Source organism: Rattus norvegicus, chromosome 15 (genome assembly GCF_036323735.1).
Source record: "Rattus norvegicus strain BN/NHsdMcwi chromosome 15, GRCr8, whole genome shotgun sequence".
NCBI lineage: Eukaryota > Metazoa > Chordata > Mammalia > Rodentia > Muridae > Rattus > Rattus norvegicus.
The window spans coordinates 15122606-15148943 of NC_086033.1; the positions used below are offsets into that span (position 1 = coordinate 15122606).

General features: G+C 43.1%; 1 protein-coding gene across 14 annotated transcripts in view; it reads left to right on the forward strand.

Moving 5' to 3' along the window:
- The window catches only part of Cadps (calcium dependent secretion activator), a 454141-nt gene that overhangs the window by 403528 nt on the left and 24275 nt on the right, over nt 1-26338 (forward strand). For all 14 annotated transcript variants that reach the window (XM_039093071.2, XM_063274046.1, XM_039093064.2 and 11 more), the window contains 2 exons: nt 4538-4570; nt 10940-11047. In XM_039093071.2, coding sequence (XP_038948999.1) covers nt 4538-4570; nt 10940-11047 — 141 coding nt within the window. The remainder of the gene's footprint in view (nt 1-4537; nt 4571-10939; nt 11048-26338) is intronic.

The window sequence follows — 26338 nt, forward strand, 5'->3', positions numbered from 1 at the left end:
AGTGATTATGTGTTTGGATGTCATCAAAGTGCTGGGCTCATGGCCTTTTTTCTATAGCTGTGACCTTTGTTCTCTAGCTGTGGCCTTTGTTTTATTGTGACTTAGTTGCAGGCCTGTGGACGTGTGAGTTCCAGCTCCACTTCCGTGGCCTCTCTTGATCTACATCTCCTTTTCTGTTCCTATTTCCCACGATTGGCTCTGCCTGGGACTCAGGATCAGAGAGCTAAGAAATCCTGCCAAAGAAGGGGATGGTGGTCCCATGAGAAGGCTGGCCAGAAAGAGTCCCAGGAAAATAGGGCCAGATGAAGCTAAACTTCCTGTCTCTCCTTTGAGGGCGAGTGAACGCCTGCTCTGAAGTGATGCACACCTAGTGCCTGAGGGCAAGTCCTTCTTCTTCCCTGTCAGCACACAACTGGGTCCCAGAGAAGGAAAGGTAGTTTCACTAAGCACATATCTGAGGCAGAGACCTGAGCTAATACCCAAAGTACTTGGAAATATTTGGACATGCTTTGAGGACGAATAGGGTTCTGCCTGTGTTCTCCAGCCTCAGAATCGGCTCAGATACCTGATAAGTACTCTGGGTGATCCCAGCTTCCTTTCCATAGCAAGAAATTGCCATAGAATAGAGGCACTGACTGGCTACTACCAGCAGAGTGAGGAGTATCCACTCTCTGCAGTAAGCCACTGTTCCCAGCAGGTCCAGTAACAATAGCTGCTCTTAGTACTATTAACATGATTGGATGGACTTGGCCAGATCGGCTCACTCAGTCTCTGGCATCCCTTTGAGTAACATTATTACTGGCCCACTTACAAAGGAGGCTCAAAGGCACCAAGCTAGAAAGTGGACTAAAAGCCAGACTCCTAACCCAGACAGTCCTGAACCCAAACTCTTGGATGACAAGAAGGCTTTTTACAAAGTTAAAAAAAGAAAAGATATTAAAGATATTGCAGGAGAGAGAGGGGGGGAGGGAGAGAGAGAGAGAAGAGAGTGTGTGTTTTGATAACCACTGATGAAAATTCCTTAAAGACAGAAGTTTGCTTTGGAAAGAAATCTCTTTTACCCATTAAGGAATGTATATCATATATCACAGACAATAGACTTGGATAGCTGTCATTTATTTGATTCAGAGGCAGTGCCTAGTTCATTCTCAGATAATAATGTTGTGTGTGTGTGTGTGTGTGTGTGTGTGTGTGTGTGTATTCAACGGTCGATTACATGGGGTCGGGGTTGTGGTGCGAAGGCCAAAGGCCAACCTCAGATGTCATTACTTGGGTACTACCCACTTTATTTTGAGATAGTTTCTCATCGGTTGCCCTGGAAGTCATTGATTGGCTCAGCTTGCTGTCCAGAGAGTCCCAGAGGTTCCTTCAGTTTCCACCTCTTTTTTGACATGAGCTTTGGGGATCAGACTCAAGTCTTCCTGCTTTACCAACTGAGTCGCTCCACAGCCTGCAGACTTGGGAGTTTGTACAATGAATCCAGAGTCCTAGGGACTGGGGAGATCTGGTCATGCCTCTCTACCCAGATGCAACTGGCCTGAAGGCATGAAACTGCAAAGAATGCCAGGGCTTAAAGACTGCTCTACTGGCATTACACAAAGAAAGGTGTCCTAGGGCCTGAGTCTAGTGTCTCCTCCTGATGCTTTTTTTAAAAAGGGAGAAAGGAAAAGTCGAGGAAAAGAAGGAAGAGGGGTTATTGACCATTTCCTACCTAAAATGAGAAGGAAAGGCCTTTGTAAAGGTAAAGAAACAGGTCTGCAACCTTATTCCTAGTGGAGAGAAGACGTGAGCCCCCAGAGAAGGCTCTCTGCCATCTCTCACGTCTCTACTGGGATGATACTCACTGGGCAGACCTGGGGCCCCATCACTTTCCAACCTTGCCCTGATTGGTTGTTTTGGAATTGTCATACAAATCTGAAGTCAACATGGATGCTCTTTCAATAGGCTACTAGAAGGTTCTAGGCTCTAATACTTGCCATTCATTTCCCAAGCATGGAATCTTTTGCTTCACTTCCCCTCCAGACTCTACCTCTGGCCTCCTTCACCTCTACCCTCAGCCTCTTTCTAAATGGCCAGAACCCAAAACAATAATCTGCCACCCCTCACATCACGATAGGAGTACACTTTCCCCCAAACTATTCTTTTTTCTGTTATGATATGGATATGGAAAGGTCAGTGAGACCTGATGAATGGCCAGATAAAAAGGGCTGAGGAGATGGCTCACAAAGCCCGATGACCTGAGCTCACTTCCCAGTGTCCACATGGAAGACAGATTCAGCATCCTCCTCCTGTGGTCCCAGTACTGGAAAAGGAAAGACAGAATGATATCTAGGGCTTGCACGCCAGTCAGCCTAGCCAGACCACTGAGCTCCAAGTTCAGTGAAAGACCCTGCTTCAAAAAGCAATTGCATGGAGAGTGATTGGCAAAGGTGCCTAGTGTTAATCTCTGGTCTACACACTGCACACACACATGCACACAGGTACACACATGTGCATGCGCGTCTAAGCTGGGACTGGAGACTGCTACCATATAAGGGTACATGAAGTTTTCATTCATATCACAAGCTTGCCTGGCCTCCCCAAAGAAATAGAATTTGTAAGGAACAGAATTTGACTGGTGTCACTCTCTGGTTTGGAACTGTGTGTTAGTGGTAAATGGCGAGTAGGCGTGTTTAAAGGTTGATCATTTCAGCTGTAGCAAAACTCCTACCAACTGCCAAGCGTCAACTTGACAGAGCAAAGGAGGTGAATTCTCACTGAGAACGGCTCTTTTGCCAGCACCCGCTCTGACCACTGATGCTTCCGCCCCTATGACTTTCTTTTCCCTGATCATAGGGAAATTCTGGACCGGTAGCCTGGGCTCAGAGCAGTGCATGTACCCACAACTTCTCTGTCTTGTGACTGAGAACATGGAGACATAAATTGAGCCCATCAAGATATTTTGCAAAGTGAAAAACATCTAGTAATTTGTAGATAATATTGTATGTGGGGGAAATGCGGGGGGGGCAAACCACCTTTTTGCATGATCTGCTAGATTTTGGAATAGGAATGGAGCAGACAGATTTATAGAATGGATTCACTTTATGTACCAATAGAGGGTCTCTTCGCCTAGCAGTCTTTACAAAGAATTCAACTCTAACCACTGCTGTATTGATCACAGCAGTGGTTTGGGGTCTATTACATTTGTTCCTTCGCCTCCCTGAGGAGGTTAAGCCAGCACTGGTCACATGTTCTCCTTCTGGTTCCTGCCCTCCAGAGTTCCCTTTCCAAGCCACACAGCCTGTATAACGGAGACAGCTAAGCTAGGCTGAATTAGTCTTTGCTTGAGTGACATTTTGAGAAGGTCAGACGCTGATCCGTAAGAAACCAAATGATAATTGTGATCGTTGTCACTGAAATTAAATGGGCACACTCTCAGAGAAGCTGTAGCAAGAGGAAACTAGAACCATCAAGGTGCTATGACCTTAGTAGAGAAGGGGAAGCACGAGTTGCCGTGAAGTAGCCGAGGAATGCAAGTATGCCCCACCTTACCACACGTTCTCCTGTTTCCTCTTGTCATCAGACCACCAGTCATACAGAGTACACAGCTTTGTGTCCTGTTCCAGAACTCTAGAAAGCAGCCTAAGAGACTTGGCAGGATTTCCCCCATGGCAGAAGCAACTTTTGATTCTCAAGGTGGAAGTCTTTCTACACTAGATTTCCCAAGCACCTGGAACTCACCCAGATTTGCTTATCAGAACTTAACTCTAGATGGTTCAATGCTTATGGCATCCCTGGACTTGGTGGGGTTTCATGCCATGTCAGCGTCTGGACTCCTAACGATTAGGATCTCCTGCTTGCAGACTGGAAGAGCTAAAGTCACCAGTGTGTCATAGAGTGTGCATGTGGTAGCTCTGGACTGGAACGCAGGTCTGAGTCCACACTCCTTGTTCTAACACTACTTCTGACCCCCAAAAGTGAATTTCGTAACTATACCCTGTGCTTTCCTTGTGGGTTTTTAGTGCCTAAAGCCAAAAGTCATACAGCAGCAGCTTTGGGATAGCCCAAAAAGTTCTGCTTGAAAACCTTGTGGCAAACCATGCGTGTCTGTTATGCTAAGGGATTCACCCCATCCCTTCTACTTCAAAATCTGAACTATTAGACACTAAGCATGGAAGAATTCAGGACCACCTGCAGCCAAATTATAAAAACCCAAGGTGCCGGGGATGCTGACACTCTTGATTATGAATATAGATGTGAGAGCATTCTCCCAGTAAGTCCAGGTTTAAACGGTCACCTCTCTCTATTTTAAAGGAAGGGTGAAAAATGCTAAACTCTTGTACCAGCTAGAGACCCTAAACCTGTAAAACTCCTTAGTATCCCCAAACAGCGATCATGGCTTGGAAAAAAGTGGAATAATCCTCTTTTTTACTATCTTTTTGTTTTTCCTGGACAGCTCCGTGGACTGGCATAGGCATGTCATCTGATATCAGATAATGTCTGAGCTGTGGAGAGGAAGCACACACACTTGCTAATGTCTGCTCTCTTTCTTCCTTAGGTGAAGGCAGCATCTAAGTATGTGGACGTACCTGTGAGTACCTGAACATCCATCACTGCTTGGGCTTGGGTTGATTTCATTTTTCTAGTTCCATGGGGTCTTGTTGGAGGTTTGTTGATTCGGGTTTTTTGAGGCAGAGTTTCTCTGTATCTCTGCCCGGCCTAGAATTCCCTATGTAGACCAGGCCAATTTTAATAGGCCAAAACCGCCTGCAGCTGTACCCAGTTGGCATTAAAAGCCTGTGTCCTCTTCAGTGTCCTGCCCATGAGTATGTGAGCATCGTGTTTTGCTTGATGGTATCTGTTTCTGTGCTTTGCTTTCACTATGGATTCAGTCTTCATACCTTGCCCCAAAGCTCTGTATTTCTAATATGGACCCTTAAAGGAAAAGATGGGGACCATGTTTCTCCAATGAGAAGGCATGTGGTTTCCTGTGTCAGAAAGGAGGGACCAGTATGTGGGTTAACTCAGCTCCCTCTGGCTTTTGTTCTTCTGGTTCCCCATGACTCTCTGCTCATCTAGAATGCACCCCTTACAGCCCTCAGTTATAAATTTCAAGAACAAGGGTTCCAGTATTTTTTTTTTAATTTAAGCAAATAAATTCTGAATTTGTTCATTTGGGGGTCGACTCTGCAATTATTTTAAGGAAAACTTACAAAACTGTCCATAATTAGTACTGGCCTCATTAATGAAGAGAACCCTCAAAGTTCACAGAGAAGGCACTTGAAGTTGCCCAAAATTTACATTTAAATTGAGGTTAAGTACTACACATGAATGCTAACGTGTGGGATTACCTGAGACAAATCAGAAGGCGTTCATAGACGGACTTTGCCCTGCCTATTAGCAAAATAAAATTGGAGAGATTTTTAAATATATTCCTATAAAGGGGGAAAGAAAATGAAGTTGTTTCTCCATTTCTAACAAAAGAAGTGTGAGTCTATTATAAAATATTAAATTTAGGAGCTTATCTCAAGAGTCGCCGAGGGGCTGGTCCTGAGCCGTTGTTCTCATTCTGAACGTGGTTAAGTACCCTCCTTGTTCAAATACTTATTTGTGAAAATTTGTTTTTTTCTAAAAGGATTTATATTAACATTTAAATTCATTTCCCCGGGAAGCTAAGTGTGTAATGGTTTATTGGCTTATTCCTCAAAGGAAGACAAAATGGAAAATTGGAGTGACTGTAGCATTAGCATGCATTTTGTTTGTTTAATGAAAGAATGTACAATCAATAATTATGTTTGAATTTATACAATGCCTCTCATCAAGGGGCCCTGACTCCTTCCTGTAGGCTGGAAATGGGGAAGAGAAAAGGCTCACAGAACCACAACCAGCAGAGCATTTCTCTCTTTTAAGCCCCTTTAGTATAAACTCTCCCTTTCTGTGGAATCTCCGTCCATGCAATTCACTTTTAAAATGAAGATACCTCACAGCTAGGCGTGCTGCGTGCACTAAATAATGCTACACGTGTGGACCTCACAGCACTTCCAAGCCCTCAGTAGACATTGATACAGTTAAGGGCATTTCGGGATGTGGTGACACCCAGAGCAAAGGATGGATGACTGCTGCCTTAGCCCTGTCCTTCCCCGGGCTTTAAGGGTGTCAGAAATGCAAATGCCTAGCTCCCAACACAGAGTTCTGATGTCTTTCAGCTTATGCCTCAAACCTGAGAGGCAATCAGGTAGCAACAATAGTTTAAGGCTATTCTATTCAGGTGAGGCTCAAGATGTGAAGAAATTTGATTTAGCATCAGGGTTAACATCAAACCACATGAGAGTAACATTTTAGAAAGTCAGAAAAGGCTCAACGTTGGCAATGTTTTATGCCCCAACCTAATAATTCTGCAGGTCAGGTCTAGCTTTATTCTGAAGATGGGGTAAAATGGACTCGATGGTAGTGAGTATTTTCTTGTCCATGGGTGATGCTATGTTGGAAACTAGAGGATATAAAAGAACAGAAATGACTTAGCAGAGTTTCTGTCTGGAGGGGCAGAAGAAAATGACACAGCATAGCCCCTAATATGGTTTATCTTCCACCAATGACTCAGGGCGTAATTATGGCCACCTCTGACTCACTCATTACGTGCCCACCATTGTTTTAGGCCCACTGACACTTAATCTTTGGAATTTCTCCATTTGAAAGATGGGGAAAATGAAATGGAGTCTTCCTCGCTCTAGGAGGGCCAGGCAGCTGACAGCGGTGAAGCTCATACTACGAACTATGCTCTTAAACCCTTTGCCCCACTACAAGATGAGTCTGGTTAATAGACACATGCTTAGCTAGTCGAGTGATTATTCTACTACTAGAAAAGAATATACCAAGTAGACCAAACTCATAATTGTACCAATAGCTAATGGCTTAGGACAATGCCACACGTTGAAGGTAAACCGATTAAATGTATACTTTTATGGACAGCAGCAGTCTACTAAACATTACAGAAAATAAATAATTCCATAGAAAATGATTCCACAGGTTGGGGATTTAGCTCAGTGGTAGAGCGCTTGCCTAGCAAGCGCAAGGCCCTGGGTTCGGTCCCCAGCTCCAAAAAAAAAAAGAAAATGATTCCACACAACATACATGTGACTATGTAGTATTTACATTCAGTAAAGAACCATTTACTTTTGAAGGCAGTCCTGTAAGAGGCCAGCATTCCTTTCCTCCTGTTCATCAGAAAAGGAAACTGGAGCACCTGATATGTTAAATGCTATGTGCAAGGTCACCGAGGCAGGAAGAAGGCAGTGAAAGGTCAGCAGCCTGGGGTTGGTGGTTGAGCCTGTCTGCTCTAGTTCCCAAGAGACAATGTGCACAAAATCAACCTTCCAGTAGTGTTTGCACATGTTAAAGTGGTGTAAATAAGAGAGTTGGTGGGTAGGTTGGTGTTGGGTGGGAGGATGGGTGAGTCATTTGGGGTTTTAAAGAACCACTTCACTACCATACACGCTTACCTATTAGTCACTGCTGCCCATACCAGGATGTACAGCAGAAAGACATGGCAAGAACTGGGGCATTATTTGATGACATTGTCTTAGATTTCCAGCTCTCATCACAAATGGTCCTAATCCAGTAGCTCTGAGGTGGAGCCTTTCAACTCTCTTTCTAAAATGTGTTTCCCATTCTTCTGTCAAAGTATGAAAACCTGTGGGCTAAACCAGTAATTCTTGACCTGAAACACCTGGAGGTTTTGGTTTGGTTTTTCTCTTTTTTTTATTTTTTTTTTATTTTTAAGGTGTTGTTTCCAGGGCTGCTTGGCAGACAAATTAAAACAGAGTCTGTGGACCCAGGCACCATTTCTATAAAGCTTCATTGGCCCTTCAGCATTTGCAGCCAGTCTTAAAAACCCAAATGCAATCACCTCACATCATGTCTAGCTCTACACTCTTTGTGTTGCACTGTGAGCTTTCCAACACAGTTTGAATTTAGTGCCATGTGCAGACCATGAGTTTATTACCACAGAGAGATTTTGCTTACCGAGTCCCACTAGCAGAAAGTGTCACTATTCCCCATAACTCAGAACATTTCTTTCTCTTAAATCTAGTATTTGATCCTCTCTTGTACAATTGGCATTCATACCAAAGCTTACTTAAGATGCCAAAAATTACAGTTTGTATTCCCTGCCTAGAACTATCTGGCAGGGACTGGCAAGGATGAGAATGTCCCATTTGACCAAATCCATTGGTGTCCTTATTTCTAAATTATGTGCTGATACAATGCCTAACTTATCTAGTGACATTAGTTGTTCAGCCGGGTATGATTTTTAGCTTGTAACTAATACTTAGAAGTCAGTTATCTTATCTGTCAACACTTTTGATTTTAGTTTAATACTTAATAATACTTAACAAATATTTAAAATTCATTATGTGTGTTTCCTGCCTTTTATACCCCGGCCATTTTAAACGATGTCCTAATTGTAACTGAATCTTGTCTTAGGGACCCATGCTCATCACCATGACTAAGTGGCTATGGTGTCAACATAGTGATTTGCTCCCCATCAGTCTTCACAAGATATAGGGACAGCAGTCCTTTACCCCAGGAGTCCCAACAGGTGGTGAGCATGAGTATCTGATGTGGCTGGCAGTCTGTCTTCCCAGAATAGCACTGTCTCATTAGCACAAGATTCCCAGACAATTTCCTTCCCTCTCCTCCATTCCTAGTTCATCAAGAGATAGAAGCCCCACTCGTTTGAATCAGATGTGGTACTCCTATCAAAGGAAGGCAGTTGTGAACAGGACAGAAAACTAATTGTGCAGAGACTCCATTTGTACCTCTTTATTGTTTCCATAAAATCCCCTTTCTTTCTGAGTCTAAAGTAGATGCTAATAGTAAAATTGAATATCAAGGAGAGGGGTCATAGCAGTATAAATTCATATTGCAATATAGAGCTTTTAAGATATTTAATATACATTATTATAGCTGCCAGTCATAGTCCTTGAAGGTCAGATATAGAAATACTAACCCCACTCTGTGGCCCATAGATGTTCAAGTGATTTGTGTAAGTTTCACCTTGTGATGAAGTAATAGTCCACAGGGTAGAATGGAGCACTCTAAAAGGGACGTTACCAGCGAGTTTGGTCATTCATTCCTAGATCTCTCCATCCAGCAAATGTTTACAGAGTACCTACTAGGTACCAGGCATCTTTCCTGTGTGCTAAGAATATAATGAAAAATTAATCAAAGTTCTGCTCTTTATGGAACTTTTGTTCTAAGAGGAAAAGCCAGATAAAATCCCAAAGTCAACACACAACAAAATATCAACTCTTGGTAAAATGGGGCAGTGGTGGATAAATAAATCAGTAAGAGTCGAACCAAGTATGTTTTTTAATCAGGACTTCTACATCTCAAATATGTGCCCTTTTAAGGAAGTGAGCTTTCCTGAAAGAGGAGGCCTGCTAAAGATCTCAGTATTATAAAGCACTGTTCCCAACAGAGTAAGTTACTAAGAGGTGGCTACGTCTGACTTTCACTTCACCCAGGAAAAGGCTATATTGCAAATACCCCAGGGAAGAAATGAAACACTAGTCATAAGTTTCTCAGGTTCCCCAGGTAAGGATCCCATTCCTACTCTTTGGATGTGCAGCTGCCGAAAAGGAGGAGAGACCAACCTGCTTAGCACTGGTCCCATCTTATTGGAGAACTACTATTCTTCCGTATCATAAAACTGGTCCAATTATAGGACCATCATGGAAACTGCTCCATGCGTTTGCTGAAAATTGCTTAGAAGTGTAACATTTGATACTGTGGCTTTGGGGTGTCCCTCATTGTTTTTCAAATTAATACCTTGTCATTGTTTCAGCATGTGTTAAGAAATGTTACTAGTATCCCGGGGGCCAAGCATTGGCCCTTTGCTTGATAATTGTAAGCTTTGTATCGGGAGGGGGGAAAAAATACAGTCCTACTGTTTCCAAACCTTCCTCATTTTCACCCTGGAAATTACACAGAAGTGTTAACTAACTTCAATTTGCAGTGCCTGACAGTCACGTCTTGTAGAGAAATGATACTTTGTGATCTAAGGTAAATCATAGTAATGAAAACTAATCTTATAGTTATTAGCAAACATACATCTCTACTGTAGAAATTTAAGCGGTTTGTGGCAGCTCTCCTAATGACCCGTATTACAGTGTTTTAATGGGTTTCTTTGGAGATTACTTTGATTTTTGACATCTCAAGCAGTGTACATTCTGGTTCGGTTTTATTCATATGTTATTTTTTTTTTCACAATGCCTCATTTCCTACCTATGGGATGAACAACTTGGCTACCTCTCCAGAAAAATCTAATTAATTTAAAAATAAACCCTCCTTTCGCTGCCTTTCTTACTTTTCTTTCTTCCTTCCTTTCTTTGTTTCATTCATTCATTCATTCATTCATTCATTTTTTTCATGCCTAAAGTACCTGGCTGAGATAGAAGACAAACGCCTGAGTGTCTTCTCTGAGTAAAGTGCCCACAGATACACACCAGATGCTCTTAGACTGAACTACCCTCTGGAGGGGCTTGAATTAAAGGGAATAGTCATTAGAATAGGATTTCTGAAGTGCGTTTTCTGTTTTGTTTTACAGAGAGAAATACACTTGATTTTTTTGACAGTAGTTTCTGTTTAAAATAAATTCAGAGAGCACCTCCTGGGTAGCCCAGAATTGTGTCTCTCAGCTAAGTTAGAGAGAGAGAGAGAGAGAGAGAGAGAGAGAGAGAGAGAGAGAGAGAGAGGAGAGAGGAGAGACCCTATAGAATTCCATTCAGGACTTCTGAAAAGCATGAGGGTGTAATATTAACTCCTGGTCCAGATCTGGACAGAGGTGATCATGAAAATGGAGGGAAAGCCACAGGAGGCGTGGGAAGCGGGATGGCGATCGGGCTGACAGGAACCCTCAAGTTCTGAAGATCCATTTGCATATTTTCCTATTTCTTTACAGAAACCCGGGATGGATGTGGCCGACGCCTACGTGACTTTCGTCCGCCACTCTCAGGATGTCCTTCGTGATAAGGTCAATGAGGAGATGTATATAGAAAGGTTATTTGATGTAAGTAAATGCCTTCTCCTCCTTGCAGCCCAAGGAGGAGAGCCTCCAAAATGTGACAAAATGAGAGACAGGAGGATAAGTCACATTTTGAGAAAATGGATCGGTCCTGATTCAAAAAGAATCTCTCCTCTCCCTCTGCCTTAGGCTCTTATGTGTCATGTCTGTTCTGCACCCACTCCTGGTGTGGCTGTGTCTGCGTCCCAGTCTGTGTGATATGTGGACGGCACACAGCCTCCCGGCAAGCAGGCACATTCTGCATGGAGCTGGAGAGGCAGACTCCTTGAACTGGCAAAGACCTTCTTCCATCCTCGTTGTCCTCCTTGCAATCTGGCCATTTGTAAGGGACATGTTCCCACTGGTGATGCTGAGCCCAGCACTACCTGTCCTGCGGGTAGTGCTTCCTTAATGCCAGCTGTGGCATGCAGATGTGCAATAAATGTCACCTTGTTATGTCTTCCAACGTGTTAGCACTTCTGTAAGACTAGGCATCATCCATCCTGGGTGTGAGTCACTTGGTCAGTCCCTTTTGTAATTCGTGGTGATTTCTGTCCACTCACCTACCTCATAAATCCAGTGAAAACCAAAGGTGGGGCAGGGAGTACCACGTCAACCCAAACCAAAACACAGAAAATGCAGGCTTCCATGCACCCGTAGAAGTGGCTCTCAGGAAGACTTATTGCCATTGCAAAGTAATCCACTGCACAAGGAATCGCGTAGGTCTCAAACTGTCTGCCCGCCTGAAGCCAGTGTAGATCAGGTTACCTCATGTAGCCAGGTATGTTGCTTCTAGCTCCCCCCCCGCCCCCAAATCTACCTGTGAAGACTGGGCCAGAGTGCACGGTGGCTGGTGTCCTCGTCTACTTCCGCCCCCTGAGATGTGGGCCCCTCCTGTCCAGGCTTTTGTAGTTTTAATGCCAGCCGGAACATGAATGTTTTGCTCAACTGTGGAACCCTTGTTTCTGTATTTTTCCCGTAACTGTGTTCACCAATTGATGCTGTGTTTTGTATGTTTTTGTCCCGTAGCTAAATGAGCTCATTGTTGGCACCGTTCTCTGATTCTGCAGCTTCTGACTTTCTCTGCTTTGTCTTCCAGCTCATTGGCTTTCCTGGTGTGTCCCAAAGGCTCCTTTCTGTCTTTCTTTCTCTTCTCTTCTTCCAGTCACTTCTGTTCTGTGCCCTGTACCCCTCTCTCCCTGCCGCACCTTCCTTGGACAAAAACCCTTCCTTACTTTTTTTTAATTCCCACTTGCCCTCTCTCGGATTAAAATGGAACTTATCTCTCATGTCAAATGTTTTATCACATTATATCAAGTGGCATGAATTAGAATCAAATAATCTTCCTGTGTACATCTTCTAGCATGGCCCACATTCACCGAGAATGCCTCATACATGCATAAAGCTCACCGGCGGGGCCTCCCCTTCTCTGCATGCATGGCTCTAGGAAAGGCCTGAGCCCAGTTGGTCTGGAGAGCTGTTGCCCATCCAATAGGCATTGAAAGCAGCAGCAGTAGCAGCAGCACCCTCGGGTCTATGCTTAGGGCTGTGGACTGCTCATCTCCACTGAATCCAATTCCAAACTTCAAATTTTCAAAAAAAAAAAAAGAAAAAGAAAAAAGTGTGGATGGCTCTTTTCAATGCCTAGGTTGCCTGGGTTGCCTGGGTTTATTTTCCCCTTTGATGGTATTTTCTGGTATTCAGCTTTGGCGTGTGTGTATGTGTGTGTGTGTGTGTGTGTGTGTGTGTGTGTGTGTGTGTGTGTTCCTCTATGAATGTGTGTACAAATGACTTACGATCCCTGAAACTTTAAAACATCTAGTACAGAACCGGATACCTAATCTCTGAGTTAGCTTGTCTCTTCACTGACAAAGAGCCCGCCCTCTGGCTACTTTTTGAAAAATTATAAACGCAAGGAGAAAGTTTTGTTTGAAGGTCTCCCCGTTGAAGGCTGCGAGGTAAATGGCCTTTTGAGTGGTGGCCCTTTGTAAGGGAACTGCAGCCAGACCTTCATTTGGAAGTTAAAAGGGAGCCTTGTCTGGCACAGATGGGGGAAGCGGACTTGCCCTCTGGGCTTTAATGTGAATCGATCATTAAAAGAAATATTCCTAAGGATGTACTTTGCAGGAACAGTTCTGTCTTGGGGTGTATGTGGCTAGGAGGTGGGATGGGGGGGTTCAAAAATTCACAAGTACATCCAGCTTCTCGTAGCAGTCCACTGAGCCAGCATCTCTGGCAGCAGCAAATCTCTGAGAAACCGCCCCCACACCCGCAGTTTAATTTCAGGTTGCCCCAATTTTCTTCTCCCAATACAATCTTTACTCTCCTCCTCCGAGCGGACGATTTTACCATTCTAACCGTGGAAACCATTCTATGCATTTCACCCAAACCTTACAGGGTGGAAAAAATCACTTTTTAAAAAAGCTTATTTAGACATGAATTTCTTGGCCATTTATTTCCTCGTTCTCCAAATAACCAGGTCCCCTAATTTACGGGATTTATTGGTGCTAGGCAACCTAAGTGTAGTTTAAAAAAAAAAGTTATTGAATCTGTCAAGGATTTAAAACATTTGTCATTTAAAAACCCAGAGCTTCTCAAAAGCTTCATTACCATGCTGCTTCAGTAATTTAATTCAGTACTGTTTTTAATTCAGTACTGTTTTTCTATAATCTAGCGGCAAATCATCAGATTACCAACATGTTTGATTATTTTCGGCTTCTGTTTCCTCAAGCATGGTGTTTACTCCTTTGCACACGTGCTCTGTAAAACTCTCGTGTCCATCGAGATGAACTGGTAACGGGAATATCAAAGCAGAGGGGTCTCGGGAAAGCTACCACCAGTCCACACTTCTTATCACCGCGAGCTAACGCTCTCCACCCGGCTCTCTATGGATGGGGTCCTGGACGGCTCCCTAAACAATTGGCAGAAACCTCTTGAGAAATACTTGTTGATCTGAGAGCTTTCTCTTCCAAATTGTTGCATTTTGATAAATGGCAGAAATGAATAATAGCAAATTAACATTTTGAATGAAGAAAAAAAATATAGATCTCTGAGATTGTTTGCTGTTTGGGGGTTGTTGGTTCTGACTGCCGTGTCTCTCCGGTTCTGTTCCTGTTGGCATCTGTCATTTCAGAAGCATGTTCTGAGAGGCCTTGTTGTGTTTTCCTGTGTTTCAAACCTTAGCTTTATTTACCTGATAAATCCCCTGAGTTCTTGCTCTCTGGTATTGTATCTTTTTTTTTTCCTCCCACCCTGTTACTGCGTGCACTCTTGCAGGAAGGCTGGATGGCTTTTAATACATGTTTGTCTGTGAGAAACACTTGGAATCCTAGCTGGTCATCTATTGGCTCGTTTTATGTTTTAACAAGGTCCCTATCTGGTGATTTCTGAGCTGGTTTTTCCCCGCTCTGCTTCATCACTGTACTTTTGGCTGGGAGCGGGTGCTTGTGAGAGATTATCAGAGCAGCATTTGGGCTCTGTACGTGCGTGGTGCTCTGCGTTCTGTATCTACTTTATTACGTAACTTAAGGACAGACTCTCCACATTCATCTCTATCATTTTTTTTAAAAAATCAAGCATTCTGTAGGTTTTTTTGGAGAAATGCATTTAGATATAATACTGCCTAAACAGATTTCTTTTCCAGTGAAAGTTTCCCTGTTTAGTAACATAATTGGTTTAGAGATTCTTTCTATAAAATACCAATAGTATCTGTTTAATAATACATCTTTAAGACTGACTTCATCAATCCAAAATAATATTCTGATGAAAAGGAATCCCAGAATCTTTCCCCAGGCTATTTTAGATGCCAAGGGAATGTTCTTTATCTGCTTTGTTTTATTTTTCTGGGCAAAAAAGAAAAAAAAAGAAAAAAGCATAATTACATTGTTTTTCACTTGCTGGAAAATAAGATTTTAATCTTTAGAAATAAAATAATCAGACATTTAAATTAGGTGACTGTCGTAAGTGTAGCGGTGGGTTAAAATCATTTCAGAGGAGCCGAATGATTAGAGGAAAATGGCATCAGTCTAAGATTCGAGAGGAAGCCTTGCCTCCTTGTCATTTATCGATGCTTTTATGAAGAAAATAAAAAGCGAAGATTGCAAGTAGCAATTGAAAGTAGCAGCTAAGAGCGGATGCTCAGGCTGGAGGGAGAGCTTGCCTTTCCTCCTCCTTTGGTGATTAATTCAGCATCTCCCTCAAAACAAAACAAAACAAAAAAAAAAAAAGAAAAGAAAAGAAAAAAAAGAAAAAAGGAAAGAAACATGCTTTCCGAAATTAGACATCAGATCAAGAGAAGCACCTAAGATTTCCAGGTCTAAGCAAAAATTAATTTGTTTTCTTTTCTCCTTGTACTTCTTGAAGACACAGACTGAGAAGAAAATCAGGATTAAAAGAGATGTGCTTAGGGTGAATTCATCTGCTTAAACCTCACAGGCTCAGAGATGAATGATTAAAAAGCCATCTCAAACTTGGCCGGAGTCCACGCTGCTGGTAATGCCGCATCCGCTCCAGCTTTCTTCTGCCGGCCCCGTGTCTCTGTGAACCAGACCCGGGAACATTGGACTAGAGATGATACATGGATTATCTAGGTCAATTATACACTTAATCTGCCTTCTGGAGGATTAAGCATTTACAGATAGACTCTGCATTTGGCTTCTCCCTGGTAGTTATCAGATCAGGAAAAGGCCCCTTATCACACAGCCTTGTGCGAGCTTAATCAGGCAGCGTGGACAGATTCGGGGGGCTCTGCCGCCTGGCATTCTCCGCCTTGCACAGATTCCCATTTGCTGTTCCCTTTTCAAATCGAGAATTTGTTCACTTTCCGTGGCAGCACAGTAATTGGGTGTGAATATTTCCCTCCAAAGCGGTAATTTGAAACGTGAACCCTCTGCCTATTAAAATATGCTTTCTGGGTTTCTATATGAATCTACTGATGACCTTGTTTTAATAGCCTTATTAAATGATAAGGGCCTGGATGCGTGAATATATGTCAATCAGAATAGAAACCACAAGGCTTCAGGAAGTAAGGAATAGAAGGAAGATTGAATGTGTGGAGAACGTTGTATTACTAAATCCAAAGGTAGGCCACCGACTGCCAGGTGAGGGGAGCGGCTTTGAAAGCAGGAGGGAGGAAAGGTGAGTAGGGGTCTCCAGGTCAACAGGCTGAAGTTCTTGAGGTCCGAATAGAGAAAAGCGAGGTGTGTAGCACCCCAGATGTTGGGAGGGTGGCTTCTCTCTGCTTTAGCGGTAGCCATCTTGAACACCTTGTATCTGGAATTCCAATGTGTTGAAGATAGACCGTGCCCCTAGATCTGCATGACGTTAGAAGTTTTAATCTCTCAGAGCCTTGGCTGATTCATCTAGGTAACAGGGGTGATAATAAGCAGGACCTTCCTCCGGGCATTTCGTTGTTAGGAGGGTGAGATGTCATGACCGAATGCAGCATCAGGAACTAAGGAAGCATCCGGTAAGTGTTAGCCACTGCCCTCCTTATTCTCCTCTTAACACTGGAATGCAAACCCTTTTTATGACTGGTTTCTCTTGCTAAATGGAACTCCATACCTGTTCTGAGGAGTGTGAGGCCCTCTCTGGTGCTTAAGATGTTAAGATGGTGCTTGCTCATATTTCTCATTGTATGGTAGCCTGGTTTTTTTTCTTACTTTTGCTAAAACATACTTCAGAAGCAGGCAGAAGAGAAATGATCAAGAATGAATTAAGCCAGAATGGGATCGAGGCCTCTGGTTGCTTCTCTAAGCTCAGCCTAGTTCTTGTCAGGTCCTCCCAACCCCATCCCTGGCCCCACCCCTGAGCCCACCCTCACCCCCACCCCTACCCCCACTCCCTACCCCCTGGGTAAACAAACAGACTTGTTGTAACAGTTTAAAATTCAGCTTCTGCTGAGTGCCAGCCTTTGAACTAGAGCCTTGCACATACTGGGCTCTACCACTGAGCTTCACCCCAGCCTTGAACAAACTTTCTCATTGTGTCACGAGTGCCATCCCACAAATCCCCTTGTTCACTCAGGTGATTCAGAAATGAGCTGTCATTATGCCCTGACAAACGTGTGGCGAGTTAGAAAAGCAGAACTCAGTATCCGGGAAGGTTGTTTTATAAGGGACCTGAGAAAGAGGGGTGATAGATTTCTCCTAATTGTTACAGTCGTTAGAGCTAATTGTTGGGATACACTTTGTGTCCTCTGTAAACATTTAGGAAACACAGCCAAGCAAAACTAAGAATGTTGAGATGTCCCGTTCCTAAAACCCAAGAATGGCCAACTGGATATTTATTCTTTTACATTCTTTTCCTAATTAGATTCATTGTGTGCGTTTCTCCAAAAGAAGTAAGCAAGGACTGCTGTTTAAGTTGACAATCTCTGAGCTCCATGCCAATAAGTGTGCACCTAATATGCTGTCTGTATTCAGAACTTCCCCTTGTCCCCTAATCTCTTTGTTAAGAAGTTTGTGCGAACCGGGATCCCATGCCAAGCGACATGTGTGGGCAAGGCTGTGATGTCATATACATTTCCTCTCAACTAGCACTGGCCCTCTTTCCACGCTCCTGACTTGGTAGAGGGACCACCGTGCCAATTGCTCTGCAGACTGGAGGAGTTTATTACCGTCTAAACATAGAACTGATTTGTTGAGGGGGAAAAAAAATCAAGCTGAATTCAACCAAGTAGTTCTTTTAAGCATAATTAGTAACTTAGCAGAAACCCAGGTTTTTTTAGAGCCATTCTCTGCATATATGGAGACTCTCTGAAGCTAGTTTTAAAAGTCGGGGGTGCAGGGTAGCCAAACTGCAGGAGAGCTGCAAAGGCCACCTTACAAGTCAGTCAGGTAAGGAGCTAAGGGCTGGAGTTTATGGCACACAATACCTACACCTGGCCTGGATGAATGAATCTGTGCGCGGAACCTGGTAATTCTGTGAGGAGGGGATAATCGTGTGTGTGTGCACATGTGTGTGAAGACCTGTTGGTATCTGTTATCTTCCACAATGGATCACCTCTCATTCTTGAAGATGTTGTATCTGCTGACCTGTACCTCTCCAGCTCAGCTAGACAGCTAGCCAGTGAGGCTGCCCTGCTGCCTCCCCACCATTGGAATCACACACATCCGTCCCAGCATAGGCAGCCTTTTCATGTGGCTTCTGGGGTTGAACTCGCTTGCATAATAGCAACAGGCGCTTTACCAGGGGAGCTCTTTCCCTGTCCCATGTTCCGGTATGTCCTAAGTCATTGTGACCACTTGATTGAAGGACACATTGGCAAGTTTGACAGACATGTGGCCATATACCTTTAGGAGAGCTTCTTAGTTAATTCTCATGTTTTCGCTGCTGTTAGCAGCCTAAAATGAAGTCCCCATGCCAGTCTGATGCCTACTTTTCCGTATTTTTCAGATCATATTTAAATTGAACCGTGGCCTTACGTCTGCCATCTTTGATTACAAGGTCAAAGATCATGGGCACCCATTTTTTGGGCCATCCTTTATCCCTTAGGAGTGAATATATATATATATATATATATATATATATATATATATATATTCATATATCTGGAAAACAGATTCATAGCCCCGCCAAGGAGGGATACACAGTTGATTCTTTCACTAGTTGGACATGGCTTTGAGTCCCAAAATAAATTCTGGTATTAAAACTTTGATTCAATCCATGACTTAGGGACTTATAAGAGACAGGAAGGATGTGGGAGTAGACAGAGGGGAGGGAATGAGAAGAGAGTGTTCACACATGCCTCTCTCCTCGATTAAGAATTAATTTTATGTGTTACCCAGAGACATACAACAGGTGAATGTGTGACTCTACATGTAATATACACTAGACCAAAAACAGAATGTGTACACATGTTTATCTATCTTTTAGGGAGGCGAGTTATAATCGCTTTACAAGTATACTAACGACACATATTTAAATTATAAAGATTCCAGCTCCTCTTCAAATTTCCTTCCCTCCCAGCCACCTAGGGCCTCAGTGGCTTCAAGCTCACTGCCTGTTATGTACTCCTGCTGTGCCCAGATTTGGTTGTGTTCACTGTCTTTCTTGCAGTATGTTTAGTTGGGGCCAAGTCAATGGGCTAAACTTCTGCTGGTGGTTTCGATAAGACGATTCAAGTAAGCTCTACAAGGATGAGAGGTAGAGGAGACAGACGGCAGGAGGATGTTCTGATGCCTCTAGTTCCTTGTCGCAATTAATTGATATGTAAATATAAGTCACCTCTTAATCTGGGACCTCCACAAGAGACAATAACATAAAATAATCTTTATTAGTTCCTTTGAAATTAGAACCTTAGGTATTAAAAAGTTATTTATTTTTAGTGCTGGGGATAGAGCCCAGAGCCTTGTATATGTGAGGCGAGTAATTTACCACTACGTACACCCCATCACTTAAAGGCACATTTCTGTCCCATGTGGACATAGGCATTCTTCTCTGTGCTGGGTGGCTTGAGGTTTAAGCAGTCTTAGACATAGAAAGTATAGGGGAGCACGTCTAGATTCAGATTAATTATATAAGATGGGAGATCTCTCTCCGAAAGGAATTGAGTGTTGATTTTTTTCCCTTGCTCTTGTGCTGACAGATTTACATGTCAGTAGCATATCTTGAAATAGGCTTGCTAGATCTAGCTTCTCCCTTCCAAGGCCATCCATTGAAATAAATCTTATTTACTCTAGGGCAAACAAATCTTCTATAAAACCAGCCTTTAATTTTCTCTGGAGCCCGTGTGCTACAAAGAGTTTAACCAGTTGTCTCCGTGAGAACAGCTCTCTCTAGTCCAGGAGACATTTGGTGAAGACAGTTAATTTGTTTTCTTTTCCAGAGGAAAGTGTTCTATTACTCATCCTAAGAAGCCAGAATGATTGTTCTGTTACATTAGGGTCACAGTATCCGTGTTATCATGACCTGCACAATCGTTTTGTATCTTAGAAAAGGTTTCTCTAATTTTCTTATGGCAAACTAGTGCCATGGAATCTGGAAGTTAACATTCCTAAGCATGTTCCTTGTGCACAACTTTACGTGTGCATATACACACACAGCATGTGCACACACAGAGATATATACACACACATACATACACACACATGCACACATAAACATATGGAATATCCAAGGTACATTCTGTGGAACAGATATCATCACATTCTGTTGGAGTAGACAAGTAGACTAAGTTAATATTTCTCATTAATTAGCCAGTGGATTGTTTCTCTCCACTCTATAAAGGCTAAGGCTACTTTTTGAAGGTTTTAACTATTAGATCCCCAGGTCAGAGTCATTGCTCAAAGCCTGTTGCATTTTGTTATTATTTGGCCTTCTGAAGGGGGGCTGTTTGGAGTCTCTCTGTGTTACCCTAGCTGGAACTTACATAGACCAGGCTGGCCTCAAAGTTGCAATAATTCTTTTTCTCTGCCTTCTAAGGTCTGGGATTAAAGACCAGAGACATGAACCACCATACCACCTCTCTAATTTTGTCCTTAATGACAGATTATAAAATATCTTCTCTAGTTTCCTAGCATTCAGAGTATCATCAGTGGTCCCCGGCATCATCATCAATGAAGCCTTACAGAAGCTGCATGATTTTAGCCTTAGACTCAGCTGCACTCAGCCAGGATCCTCTGGCATTTCAAGTACAAACCAAAGTTTAAAAGATATTTAGCAAACCCAGTGATTTCCACTTACTTGGAAGAAGTAAAATTTATATCAGTGGCAGAGTCCTCAACTAGCACACATGAATCTCACACACACGATAAGAAATAATTTTTAAAAAGAAACAAATGGGGACTGGAGAGATGGCTCAGCGGTTAAGAGCACTGACTGCTCTTCCAGAGGTCCTGAGTTCAATTCCCAGCAACCACATGGTGGCTCACAACCATCTGTAATGGAATCTGATGCCTTCTTCTGCTGTGTGTGAAGACAGCTACAGTGTACTCACATATATAAATAAATAAATCTCAAAAGAAAAAAACAAACTTTGCAGTTCAGTGCAAACACATACATACACACATGTGCATACATGTACACACACATGCACACAGACTCACAGACATACATACACACATGCATGCATACATACATACACACGTGCATACAGGCACATCCAGACTCACACACATGCACATGGACTCACACACACATACACACATACATACACACATGCATGCACACACGCATACACATATGTACTGCACACGGACTCGCATACATACATATATACATACATACACGCACACATGTACACACAGCTTTTAAACCAATGTTTACCACTATTGTATATAATACCTCTGACATTCCACCATTCGAAATATTGATGATGACAAAATTTCACTGGAACAGGTTATAGCCCTCAGTTTCTAGCACATTATTTAGAACGAAGTTTCTCATGCTTAGCCATAATGACATTTTAAGCTATGTAATTCTTTGTTGTGGGAGCTAGTCTGTGTTTTAAAGGATGAAGTCACATACATGATTTCTGCTTGACATGCTAGCAGTAACCACCACTCCACAAACTGTGAAAACAGATGTCTCCAGGTAGGACCACGTTTCCATTGGCAGGGAGAAATCACCCCTGTTTGTGAGCCACTGATTGGAAGGAAAGAGGTCACTACAGAATGACCTCTCAGAGGAAGGCCAGCCTTTTCCACAGTTGATGTCACACATCTATCTCTCAGCAACCCTACTATCTCATATGAGTTGACCAGGATGATTTGGTGACGAGAACAATGAGTTGATTTTTTGTTAGAATTCTTACTCATGAAGTTCATTGTTCACCCGGAAATTATCTCAATAGTCTGCGCTATACTATAGGACACACTACACTTGAGGGACTCAGAGCGGCGCTAGGGAGAGCTCGTGAGAGAGCTTGCACTCTCTGGGCCCTCTCTCATTTGCTTCCTCTAGAATAGTCTTGTCATTTGCCAGGAGAAAGGACTGAGGGAGCACATTAAGTCACCAAAATGCTTTTATCCAATAGCTTGCTTCTCTTTCCATTTTGAAATTATATAAGGACCTTGTCTAGGAAAGGAAAGGAAAAGTAAGAAAAGAAAAATGACTGGGCAGTGGCACACACCTATAATACCAGCACTCAGGAGAAAGAGGCAGGTGGATCTTTGTGAGTTCAAGGCCAGCCTGGTATACAGAATGAGTTCTAGGACAGCCAGGACTACACGGTAAAATCCTGTCTCAAAAGAAAAATAAGTAAAAACAAACAAAAGCTAGCTGTTTCTACCAGGTAGCATCCTGGACATTTCCCATGCCTAGAACTCCAAAAGGAAGTTTCAACTCACATCCTTAATTCACACCAAATTCCCAGTTCAGAAGAGAAAAGTTCTTGGCCAACTGTTCCACTAAACCCCTGCCAAGTTGACTCAAAGTCCAGCTAGTGGTTTCTGCGGGTTCACGCACAGCAGGAAGATTCCCATGTCAATCTCCTTCAAGGGCGGGGTCTGTCCCTCGCCTGCCATCTTGAATTGCCTTGTCTGCCTTCGGCAGATTTTCTCTGTGACTATCCTTGGACTAAAGCCAGTCGTGCCAACAAAATTGTATGTCTGATCCAAGATGGGGTTATTATTAATTACCAGATGTATGTGCCAACCATAGAAGAGAGACCCCTCTCATTAACTTCATACAGACAAAAAAAAAATTTAAATAGGATCTCATATAGCTCAGACTGGCTTTGAATTCACCATGAAGCTGATGATGACCTTAAACGCTGCTCCCATCTCCTGACAAGCACCCTATCAACTAAATACATCTCTTCCCCCAAAACCCATTTTTTAAAAAGAACAAATAATATGTAAAACCCATAAAGTCAGAAGCCTGCGAGAGGGCTCAACTGATAAAGGCAACTACTGCAAAACCCGACAACCTCAGTTCAATCCCCCGACATAGTGGAAGGAGAAGAACCATTTCTACAAGCTGTCCTCTGACAAACCCCACCCCAAACACACACACCGTGTCAAGTGCACATGCATGAGCACACATGCACACAATAAATGAAAGATGTTAAACGTTAAATGTTTAATAATAGTTTTCAACCGAAATTCACTAAATTGCCTCTTAGGGAAATCTGCCTTCTTTTTGATGAGAAAATATGTCTTTGACCTAGGAACTCATCTCGAGATGGATCTAGCTCTTGAAGGCATCTTCTTTAGGGAGATCTAAATGAGCATTTTCTTATGGTCCGAGTTAGCTCTTTCTGCAGAGCACAGTTGGCCATATCTGAAGACATTCCCTCCAATCTCACCTTGGAGTCTGGTAATGTAATGATTTGATATGGCCAGAGGTGATAGGTCCAAGATACAGCTAAACATCTGTGTTGCCCACAGCAGATCTCACCCGACAATACAAAATTACCCTGTAAAGTGTCCACAGTGCCGAGATTGAAAGAAATAAAATAAAAGCCTGCTCTGAATGATGCCTCCACTCACACCAATCCTTTGTCTTAATAATGTGGGCTGCTGAAGGTTTGGGTTCATGTAAATCGTTAGCATTATCTCTGGCCAGTTAGTCCCCAAAGGAAAGACTCTGCCTCTGAAGAATGCTTTACCTGGCAGATAGCACAAACTTGTCTCCAAAGTCCTTTTGACAAGCTTCGTCATAAATCATCTTTTTAGAGACAAATTATGAACAGCAAAGAACCATTAGCACGTAGCTTTCTTGGCTTGAACTTAGCACTCGGCCGTGTGCAGTTCCCATAGAGCACCACGGGTTACACAGGAACTCCTGGGTTCCAGGCTCACTGCCCCTCCCATCCATTACATCCGGGAGGAACTGGTGCCCTTTCATCATGAAGGCACTGAGAACACAAGCTTTAGAGTCAGACAACCAGGAGTTCAGTTCTGGTCCTTCCCCAGGCTCATTTCCTCTTCTGTGAAAGTACGGTTGAAATAAATGGACTCCACTCCCACTCTCTGTATTCAGAGAACTCAACAAGACAGTGCGTGTTAAGCACAAACTGTGGGGCATACCCACACAGAAATAGTTCTGTGAGTTGTTCTTAGTGTTATTGTTATCGGTGATTTATTCCCAGAGTAAAACCAGCCCATACTCTTATCTGGTGTTAAGGAGGCATAGACAGGGATAAATTCTCTGTTGGATGGATCTGAGAAAACAAGAAAAAATGATCACAGGACATGACAGCAAGTAGCAAAGAGCCCAGCTGTGCTGTGGGACCCCAGCTGTGTGCCTAAGGGATGGTCAAGTAGAGCGCTTGTCTATGGTACATGAGAGGCCCTGGGTTCCTCTCCAGCAACCACAATTCCACTTGGAAGAAGGAGGCTGGGGTCACCGAAAGCCCAGAGCCTGAGCTGGACCTGTACTTCTATACATGCCTAGGATTGGGGGCAAAGGATAGGTAGAAGACTGTGTTGAAACATTAAACGAGGAAGCATTGTTCATTTGGGGTATCTTTGACCCCCAACTCTGTAACTTTTTGGTTTTCTTGCCTGTTTTCTGTTCTATGAAACAGAGTGTCACCACTTAGGTCAGCCTAGTCTTGCTTCCGCTTTTCAATGACTTTGGAATGACAAGTGTGTGCAGTCACAACCAGCTGTTTTACCTTTTGAGATAAAAAGGCATTGTTCTATCTTTCAGCTTATCCTGCTTATCCAGGACTGGCCATTAGACTGCCTTCTATAGCTCCCGTGTTAGCAAAATCCTCATCCCAGCTCCCTACCGAGCGTTCTGTGCCCACGGATCTAAGACTGATCCAGGGTCAGGTTGAATCTGAGCAGGAACAGTTGCTTTGAGAATCAGTTCCCCAGCACTGGAGGAGACTTTGCTGCCCAGCGCGCACTGGATAGCAAGGGGTAGGGGTGCTACTGCCCTCTAATGGGCAGATGGTAAAAGTCCTATAGTGCACAGCCTCCCCCACTCCCTACCACACCCCAGAGAACATGCTTTATCTGCTCAAATATCAAGAGTTCTGGAGCCAATGGGCCCAGTTTTTTAGGATAAAGGATACTGAAAGACATGCTTACTTCTAATTGTTGTTCATTCCAACCATACCTTGCATTCTATGAGTCAATTCCTTATCCTTTTATCCTCCTGTAGCAAACATTGGGAAGACATACAGTGTACCATTATTTCATTTTGAAGGCAGCAATTAGCTTAGCCAGAAGGCCCAGAGGCTGAAAGCAGACCCCTTTGCCCTGGATCAGGGAATATTTGGTTAGTCCTGGAGCCACCACAGTTACCACAGTTGCCTGTCTCCCTCCTGCCATCTTCAGACGCCAGAATTTATTGGTGAGACAGGGACTCCCCTGTCTAAGCCCTGCTTCCACCATCTTGTGTCCTCTTTCAGATATATGCTCTCTTCTGTTTCCAAGCCTAACGTGAAAATAGTCATTAAGCTTTTCAAGGATATAATTATTGATTTGTTGTCACAATCATCACTTGAATTCAAAGTAAGTCTTCTGGTTAATTTAGTGAGAAATTAATTTTCAGCCCATTTATTTGTTTGTTTGTTATTGGGGGTGGGGGGTTGCACACGTGTGAAAATCAGAGAACAAGCTATCAGTTCTCTTTCCACCAAGTTCCAGGACCTGTAATTCAGGTTACCAGGTTTGGAGGGAAGAAACTTTGCCCTCTGAGCTGCTGCCCCACCCCCACATGGTTTTAGTTCCTTGGAAACCCTTCCTGCACTTTGAAAGCACATTCTGAAGTGTCTTGGTTCTGTTTTCTACCTTCCTGTGCATTTGAAGCAGAGTTGGCCACCTTCTTTGACTCAGTCATTTCTCAGTCTGATTTTCTGATACTTAACCGGGGATGTCACTCTCCAATTGTGAAACTACCCAGACACTGCTGCTAGGAGGTCCCTGGCTCTAAACATAGTCTCTCACATCCTAGGCACTTCAGCAAGACCGCGCTCAAATGCTAAAATCACACTCTCAATACACATTCAGTCTCCATCGGGACATTGAAGGGGGTGGGCACAAAGGATCAAGTACAAACAAGGGAAAGACCCCAATTAACTATAAAAGTTACAATGAATGGCTATTTTAATGACAATAATGTGATGACATTAGAGTTTTTCATGTTCATTTTCTTGATGATATGTTGGAAATAACCATACTATTTGTTAAAGATATGATTTCTCCCTTCTAACAGCCCTAGAGGGAGGTCCCTTCATGAGCTCTTTATTGTGCGTAATTGGCATTTTATTGAAGATGATAGCCAAGTGTTTGGTGGGTACTAGCTCTGTACCAAGCCCTGATCCAGGCACTTGAGTATATTTGATTACCCTCCGGTATCCTTGTGTGATAGGTTTCTATAGACACTGACTCCTGATTGGTA